Source organism: Lathyrus oleraceus, chromosome 4 (genome assembly GCF_024323335.1).
Source record: "Lathyrus oleraceus cultivar Zhongwan6 chromosome 4, CAAS_Psat_ZW6_1.0, whole genome shotgun sequence".
Lineage (NCBI taxonomy): Eukaryota > Viridiplantae > Streptophyta > Magnoliopsida > Fabales > Fabaceae > Lathyrus > Lathyrus oleraceus.
In genome coordinates this window covers 480,437,442-480,446,710 of record NC_066582.1, presented here as the reverse complement: position 1 = coordinate 480,446,710, position 9,269 = coordinate 480,437,442, and the positions used below count along the sequence as shown (strand labels likewise).

At 34.2% G+C, this 9,269-nt stretch overlaps 1 protein-coding gene across 2 annotated transcripts; it reads right to left on the bottom strand.

The window, feature by feature from the left end:
• Positions 1 to 273: 273 nt before the first annotated feature.
• LOC127076339 (linoleate 9S-lipoxygenase) lies at positions 274 to 4,029 on the bottom strand. Of its 2 annotated transcripts, none has more exons than XM_051017960.1 (9): positions 3,742 to 4,029; positions 3,181 to 3,467; positions 2,849 to 3,089; positions 2,434 to 2,754; positions 2,141 to 2,226; positions 1,927 to 2,034; positions 1,521 to 1,825; positions 1,169 to 1,432; positions 274 to 1,030 (listed from the first exon to the last, which is right to left on the bottom strand). In XM_051017960.1, exons 1-9 carry the CDS (start codon positions 3,977 to 3,979, stop codon positions 274 to 276), a joined length of 2,607 nt encoding a protein of 868 aa, XP_050873917.1. In that variant the 5' UTR covers positions 3,980 to 4,029. The 2 variants fall into 2 exon arrangements, with proteins under 2 accessions (XP_050873917.1, XP_050873916.1); XM_051017959.1 differs by having other exon boundaries at positions 3,181 to 3,506; positions 3,721 to 3,979.
• Positions 4,030 to 9,269: the final 5,240 nt, after the last annotated feature.

Below are 9,269 nucleotides of genomic sequence, written 5' to 3'. Positions count from 1 at the left end.
AAGTTTAAAGATTTTAATTGAATGTGTTAAATGTTGATTTAGGGCAGCATTAGGACCTTTAAACTCTATTTGTAAAACAAAAAGTCCATAATTAAAAATTCATGAAATCACTAAACAAACATAATAAATACAAGAGGTACAAACATCTAAAGTAGATCTCATTCATTAAAATAAAACACAAGAGCAAACAGACAAACCAACAAAAAAAAACATGATTACTCCTCATTTTTTATTCAGAACAACAACACAACACACCAAATCATATTAATCTCTTTAGATAGAGATACTATTGGGAATGCCTCGGCAAGTCAATCCTTCCTCGCTAGAAGGATAGAGCAATGTGTAAGGCATCTTCACTGGCCCATATCGATTCCTCAACGACTCATCATTGTTCCTTCCAATGAGCTTTTGCTCAATTTCAGCTAACTTCCTTCCAAACCTCTTGAATGACTCTAATGGCAGTGTATCAGAAGTCCAAAGTTCACCTTCATTTCTCTGTCCAAGGTACTGCTCATCCGAAGCATGCCTTGACAAGACCTCCAAGATTGTTAGGTCAGTAAGGGCATCATTTTTTGGTGTGATTGTTTTCAAATACGCCTTCTGAAAGTTCTTAGAAACCTCATCATATTCAGCAGACCCTTTTTCAGGCATTAATCTTCTACTTTTAGTTGGCCGATTAAGGATGTATCCTCCATATGGATATTGTCCAAAATTAACAGCAGCATGAAGTGCTGAAGCTATCCATATGAGGATGGTGCAAGCTTCAATCAACTCTGCACGGTTTTGCATCTTAAACCACCATGTTGCATTCTTCAAGTCACCATGACCCACCTCAACAACTTCTTTCCAGAATGCTTGGAGTTCAGAATCTTGCACAATAGCAGCATCTGACTTGTAGTAGAAGTTCACATATTCTTCAACCCATAACTTAATAGCAGCCCATATATCTAGCCCATCAACAGCATAAGGGTAGTCCTCTATCAGAAGACGAAGACCGTGTGGAGAAGTTGGATCTTCAACCGCCACTCCCCTAGATAATAAGCAAAATATAAAAAAATACTTTTGATATCATAATCTATTTAACTAAGGTTATTGTAGAGAATCGCGGTAAATTATAGTTGATGGGGCCTTAACTGCAAATGTTTGATATAATATTTTGTAGGGTTACCTTTTGAGTAGATCATGAGGCAATCCTTGCTCAGTGAAAACCCAATCTTTGTATACAGAAGAAGACATTTCCACAGAATATGCTCCACCCAAGAATGTTGATTCTATAATACCCTCAGCATTGACCAACACATTTCTAGCAAGTGCATTGATGTTCATTGTGTCGCGGTAATGTGGAAGTAAAAGTTTATGAATAGGGTGAACCACACTGAGATGTCTATTTGTTGCTATGATGAATGGCTCAACAACAGCGTGAGTGTTCAACCTGTCAAACATGTAGATATTCATGAAATTAATCATAGATAGATATAAAATATATGTGATTTTATAAACATCATTAATGAAATTAATACCAATGGCTACAAAGTTGGTGATGGGTGGCGTCATTTACAACAACGAAAGCCTTGGCAAGGAACCAAATTGAAGCTTCAACACCTTCACTTACAGGTAAGTAAACTTTACTAACAGGACCAAAACTATCAGCTTGAGGATGTGGCTTACTTAGCTCAATGGCCAATGGCTTCAAAGTTCCATCATTTTGCAAGAAAATGATGGTTCTAGTGGCATATGTCTTTGTATCAGTTGCATTTATTTTCCTTAAAAATGGATATATTGAGTCGTGGTGATCAAGTATGTAAAGTTTGTTGTTTTGGATAGCCTGCTCAACAAAATATCATTTGAATAAAAATGAACCACTCTTACAAAATCGAAATAACAAAATTATTTATTTGTAGTAATAATGTTAAACTGTATCATTACTTGTTCTACAGTGACTCCTCCCATGTTTGTTTCCAAGTGTTCTTTGGTTATAGTGCTAGTATTATCACCATAGAGTTGTCTATCTAGCTTGCTTTTTGGTGGAAACTTCTGTGTTAAATGTAGCAAGCAAAAATGAGGTTTAACTAATGAAAATGTAGCAGGAAAAAAATTCATAGTTTAGACTTTGTGTTTTCATAGAAGCTATTAAGTTTACTTGAAGCCTTTTGATGATGTGTGGATTCACACCAGCAATCATCTCCCTTGCAAATTCTTCATCTGTCATCCATGCAGACTGGTTCACTGTTCAAAATAAGAGTGTTGCAAAAATCAGTAATATTTCTCTCATACTCTCTCCCGTTCTTTTTATAAAAAAAAACAATTCGTGTGTTAAATTCATTATCAGATCCATAAATTTAAAGAATGGATTGTTTCTTGTAAAAATGACCAAGAGAAAATATATATTATGAAATTATATTGTTGGACTAAAAGTGTATTGCTACTAGATACCTTGAATCACTTTAGGTGGTGGAAACTTAAGGGCGGATTCACCATCAGTTCGAAAGACTTCTTTGAAAAATGGTATAGGGCTAAGTTTGCTAAGTATATTAGTAGGCAATTTAAATCCACCCTCGTATAATGAACGAACTTCATCGAAGGAGGTAAACTCAGGATTATTGAGTTGTAATGTAACTATAGATCTCAATTGAGGAACTAAATTTTGAGATGCTGACTTGAGTATGTAAACAAGAAAGTCTGAAGACTTCAAATGACCGAATGATTCATCTCTTGGAATGTAAAAATAGTCGCCCCGAGTCTCACTTTTCGGATCTATTCACATATAAAAAAAACATTAGAATCATAAACATATTTTAGCACCATGTCATATCATTTATTTGTTAAGATAGAAAAAAAAGTTTAGTACCTTTCTTAGATGGTTTTCTACCGGTTCTCCCCCTTCTAGGGTAAGGCATGTTGCTAGATCCTCCAATAACAGGACGAGCTAAGCTAGCTTTCTTATCAGGACTACCCAAATCATTGTATACATCGTAATCATATATCCTATCGGATTCTACACGCTCTCCAGTTCCATCTCCTCTTAAAGTCTTTAGTTCTTCTTGTCTATAGTATATTAATGGAGCCGGTGTTTCACTCGGAAGATATGTCTATATATTTTATTCATTTGAAGGTGTCAAATTTTGAAAAATATAATTTTTACTCAACATGTTATTAGATAAACATGATATCTTTTGTTACCTTGTTGGCAAAGAAGATGCGTTCAGTTTTATAGTTTGTAGTATTGTAAATCCATGAGTTGCAAACAAAGTGGATGGTTCCATGATTTGGAATATCTTCAAGTGTCAAACTTACAAGAAAGAATTCTCCTTGCATATTGTTCTCAACATAAAATGCTCCTGGAATTCCCATCTCACTATCCCATTCAAAATGAATATCAAATGCAGTCTGCCCTGCTCCCAGTATTGGTAGGGAGGTAACAAGACCTTCTAGATATGTTTTCTTCCCCACTTTCCCTTTTCCACTTCCTACAAATATATCACAAATTTTGATTTTCAGTATTTTCAGTTATAATATTCATTTAGATCTTTTGCAATGCTGCATATAGTGTAGCAACAACAAAGATAGTAAATCATTAACGTGTCAAAATAATCACTGTGTCAAAATAATCACTGCAACAACTTATGGATCATATTTACTTCCCATTCTTATAGACATGTTATCATTTATTACTAATTTTATTAATTTTAATTTTAATAAATATATATATGAAAATAGTATGAAAAGTGAAGAAGTTATTACCATCTGTAGAAGTAGCACTAATCAACCTGAAAGCCACAGAAAGGCCCCAAGTTGAAGTGCAAGTGTCAATCAAAGTGTTGGTAAAACCACCAGCAAGTTTGAATCCACCTTTGATCAAACCAGTTGCGCTTGTAGCTGAAGTAAGAGCGTTAATGTCTAAAACATTCTTTTGCATCAAAAGAACTGTTCCCTTCACCTTTTGCCCTCTCTTAATCCAATTTTTCACTCCTGGATACATCTTTGAGGCTGACAATTATTTCTGAATTTTTTTTTGAAAGAAGAGTTTGTGCTTTGGAAGCTTCAACTATCTCATTATTTATAGGGCAAAATGTTCTGATCCGAAAACATTTTTTTGTTTGAAACTATTAATTAATAATAACTAACAACATATAAATATTATTAGGATTAGGCTTACAGTTATCGTGGTATATAAAATATATAATTTTTATGCCCTAAGTCAACAGAAATATAATGTATGCGTTGCATAATTCTGTGTGCCAGCTTTGTGTAATGAGAAATGGATCCGTTGAGGTATTTTTAAATTGGATTTTTAAGCGTATGCTAACAAAAAAATATTCTTTATCAAGTCGTCTTTTTTTGTTTTGTTTAAGGACACAACTTAAATTATTTTTTTAATTTTAGGATTAAATATACAATTCATGCAATGTAGGTGAATTTTGTTTTATCTTAGTAGTATTTTCTTCTGTAATAATTTTACGTTTAAAGGACAAAAGATATAGACTTTTAATATTTTAAAGGGGATTCAATTTTCTTTTTAACAAAAGACAAATCGAATTTTGCTAAATTTACTGGATATCACATATCTAACCCTTTATTTTATTTTATTTTATAACTTAACATTTTATATATATAATTGTAGATACTAATTTTTTAAGATATAGAAAATTAAAATGCACGATGAAGTTTTTTTGTCTTGTGTGGAAGATTTAACAGATGTATTTTTAAAACTGGACTCTCGAACCATTAAATAACATTTTTAGATATGTTTTTGTATGATTTTTACTTAAAATATATATATTTATTTATAATTTATACTATAATTTTAAAAATTACTAATATTTTTAAAAGAATCAATGATAGTTAACTTAAGATGCATTTTAAAAAATACCTAAAAAATGTAGTTAAGTTTTGTTTGTGTTTGAACATAGTTTTATTTCAATAACATATCAAGTATGAATGACTTTTTATGTGAATGTGAAAGAATTTTTTTATTAACCTTTTAAATTAAAAGATACTACTAACATGACTCTCTTTGTTTTGCCTATTCGTCACAAAAATAAAATATGTGAATAATCTTTAATTTCTTCAACGACAACAACTATTGGGAATGAGATTATAATGAATAACAAAATTATCTTGAACCATGACATTTGGAAATTAAATAAAAAATACCTTCATCCGTGACATTGACATGTGCCTTCATGTTGCAACAACAAAAGAAAAAGCTTTAAATGAAATTTTAATTTCTATTTTTTATCTATTTTTAAAACTTAATTCTTTAATTTTTAATTTCACAATTTTAATCTATCCATTTTTAAAAATTACGAAATTAGACCCAATAATTAAATTAAAAGTGGTGTGGTGTTTTTTTTAGTTATCAAAAATAAATTATTAATATACAATAAAATGAATTATTTTGTTCTATTAAGCCAACTCAGTTAATAGTTGTGAAGGGAGATTAGATACAAGCATGTGAGTTCAAACCTGTGACATCGCATTTAATCACCTTTAAATGGTGAATTTCCAGCAACTAGGCTGCTTGACCAAAAAAATATTGATGTAGTGTCATCATTAGGGGTGGTAAAGTGAACGGTATGCTCCATTTATGCCCGCACCGTTTAAACTCGTCCAAAAGCGGGACCAACTTAGACATTCGAGTTTAAAAATTAAGTTTGCCCTATTTACTAACAAGTTGGTGGGCCGGTCCGTCAAACTTCTTTTTTTAAAAAAATCAGTTTAGTTTACTGCTTTATTTACATTTTTTAAATAATTTACTATTTTATTTATAGTTTAATTTGCTACTTTATTTACAAACTTTTAGACGATATGTCATTACCATCCAAGCAATAATACACGTCTTTAAGAGTCGCTAAATAATAAAATATAAAAAAAGTTGTAGTATTTTATTAAACAATAATAAAAAAGATTATTATTTCATTACTTTTCAATTTTTTAATTCTTATCTCATAAATTAATCGTTTTCATGGTTGCAACCTGTATCCACCGTCATTGTAAGCAAAACAACACGAAAACAAGTTTTTCGATTCGTGGTGACATTAGACATAAGTATTCAGATTTCCATTCGTTATCAATAAAGAGAAAAAAGTTTAGTGAATTGACCTCCTCGACTGCTTTCTGTCTCTTCGGATGTAATTCCCAAGAATCTTGAATGCAACTCCCAGATTCTTCATATCGAACTCCTTATTGAGTTCAACCTTCACCTTCATTACATCTTCGTTATTGTTGCTTGCTGTGAGAATATCATCTACATAAAGAAACAAAATAACAAATGAATTTCCAAGTCAAAATCTGAAGTAAACACAGTGGTCGAACTAACTTCTAATGAAACCTATGTGTGCCATGAACTTGTCGAATCTCCTATTCCACTGTTGAGGAGATTGTTTCAGTCCATATAAAGATCTATTCAGCTTGCACACATAATCTTCCTCTCCCTTTCTTGCATACCCTTCAAGTTGTCTCGTCAGGATTGTTTCATCTAGACATTCATACAAGAAAGCAGTCTTCACATCCATTTGTTCCAATTCTAGGTCGAAATGTGTCACCATGGCAAGTAACATTCAAATGGACATGTGCTTCACAACAGGAGAGAACACATCATTGAAGTCGACACCTTCTTTCTGAGTGAAACCTCTTGCGACCAATCTTGCCTTGCATCTCTTCGACGCCACTCCTTCGATTCCTTCTTTAACTTTGAAAATCCCTTTACAGCTGACTAACCTGGCTCCAACAGGTTTCTTGATTACTTCCCAAGCGTGGTTACCATGAAGAGACTTCATCTTATCATCCATGGCCTTCAGCCATTCAATCTTATTTCGACTCCTTATAACTTCCTTATAGTTTCTAGGTCTTCCTCTAGAACCTCACTTGTATAGATTAAGGCATAAGCTACGAGATCTGCATACCCAAGTCTTTGAGATGGCTTGATAACTCTTCTCGGACCATCTCTTGCCAACATGTAGTCATCGACGGTTTCCTCAACTTCCTAAGTATCTTCTGAATCTTGTGCTTCTTTTTCGACTTGATATGGAATACGCAATTCAGCATTGACATGCTCCATCTCAATAAGAATCTCTTTCTGTTCCAGCTCTTCTTCAGATCTATGCACTTTGACTAACGTCATCAGTTTTCTTGAAATCCATCTCAGCTTCATTGAAAACTACATATCGACCGGTGATACACCTCCTGTGGCTTGGCTCTAGGCACCATAGCCTATAAGTTTTGACTCCTTTACGATATCCCATGAACATGCATCTCAGAGCTATAAGTTTGACCTTATCTTGTCTAATGTGAGCATATACTATGCAGCCAAATATTCTAAGTTTGTCGAGATCTGGTGGATGTCCCGACCACACTTCTTCAGGTGTCTTCATATCTAACATAGTCGAAGGACATTTGTTTATCATATATGTTGTTGTCGAAACAGCCTCTGCCCAAAACGCCTTCTTTAACCCAACACTAGTTAACATGCATCTAACTTTTTCCAAAATGGTTCGATTAAATCTTTCATCCAAACCATTTTGTTAGGGAGTACCTTCCATAGTTTTGTGCCTTGCAATACCAGAGGCTGCAGAATTGTCAAACGCATCATTGCAAAATTCAAGGCCATTGTCGATTCTCAACCTCTTGACCTTTTGGCCAGTCTGATTTTCGACCAGAGTCTTCCAACTTTTGAAGTTCTCAAAAGTTTCATTCTTAGTCTTCTGGATGAATACCCATAACTTTCTGGAATAATCATCAAATACGGATAGAAAATACCTTGCTCCTGAATGTGATGTGCACCTTGCAGGCCCCTAAAGATCAGGAGAGATGTAATCAAGGGATCCATGTGTTCATTGTTTTCCTTTATTGAACTTCACTCTCCAAGATTTTCCAAGTACACGGGGTTCACAAAACATCAGCTTTTCGACTTTGTCTCCACCAAGTATATTTTGTTTCCCCAATTCGACTAGACCCCTTTCACTAACATGGCCAAATCTCATGTACCAAATTTTTGTCTTCGACAAAGGTTTCGTGGATGCAACATCTGCAGAACCATTGGCAACATCAGTCTCAAGGGTATACAAGCCTTGTTTCTTCACACCTCTTAAAAACTCCTTCGACCCCTTCATGAATTTTAGAATACTTTTCTCTCCTTGGAAAACATATCCTTTCTTGTTGAGTTCACTAAGAGAAATCAAATTTCTCTTCAAATCAGGTACATACCTAATTTCAGTCAACAACTTTATTGACTCATATGGAGCTTGAATCTCACAGATCCAACACCTGCAATCTTACAAGCTTTATCATTTCCAAGCAATACAGATCCACCATCTTAATCACATAGTTCCTCGAACAGGTCTTTGTTTGGAGTCATGTGCCAAGTGCAACCTGAATCCATAATCCACTCTTTATTTGAGTCGCTGTTTGAAACTACAAGAACATCATATGAGTTGAAATCATCTTGAACAATGGTTGCGTTTCAAATATCCTTAACTCCATGATCTTTCAGGCGTTCAGGGCACACTTTTCTTGTATGAATCTCCTTCTTACAGTGATAACATTGAATACCAGATGTATCACCACTATAAGACTTTTGCTAACTTTTACACTTCTTCTTGTCTAACTTGTTATCTCTCTTTTTGAATTCCGCCTTAACCGACAGGCCTTCACCAGTCGAAGATGGCTTGTGCTCCTTTCGTTCGTTCAAATCCTTAGAATACAAGGCTGATTGAAATTCTTCAAAGGCCAGAGAATCTCTTCCATACAAGAGAGTTTATTTTAAGTGAGCATGTGATATGGGCAAAGCACACAACAACAACAACACATGATCTTCATCCTCGATCTTGACATCAATATTTTCAAGATAAAAAATCAGCTTGTTGAACATATCCAAATGCTCATCCAAAACTTTGTCTTCACTCATCTTGAATGAATACGGAGCTTGCTTCAGGTAGAGGCGATTGACCAACAATTTGGTCATGTACAGACTTTCGAGTTTCACCCATAACCTCGACGCCGTCGTCTCTTTCAAAACCTATCGAAGAACCTTATCAACAAGGCTCAATAAGATGGTGTTGTGGGATTTCTCTACCATAGTCATTTTTTCTTTATCCGTTAACGTAACCTCCACGGTTTCGACTCCCTTCAACGCTTCTAAACAACCCCCCTGAACCAATAAGACTTTCATCTTCAAGTGCCACAGACCGAAATCGTTCACTCTAGTGAACTTTTCAATCTCATACTTTGTTGATGACATCTTCTCCACACTCATCGTTCCAATTTGTTGT

What these genes read in the sequence shown, in the direction of transcription:
- LOC127076339 (XM_051017959.1), bottom strand. Translation starts at nt 3,979, where the DNA reads ATGTATCCAGGAGTGAAAAATTGGATTAAGAGAGGGCAAAAGGTGAAG. An exon ending in ACCACCTAAAGTGATTCAAG is followed by an intron (nt 2,227 to 2,433) that starts GTATCTAGTAGC and finishes TATTTTGAACAG; the next exon opens with TGAACCAGTCTGCATGGATG. An exon ending in GAGGAGTCACTGTAGAACAA is followed by an intron (nt 1,826 to 1,926) that starts GTAATGATACAG and finishes TTTGTTGAGCAG; the next exon opens with GCTATCCAAAACAACAAACT.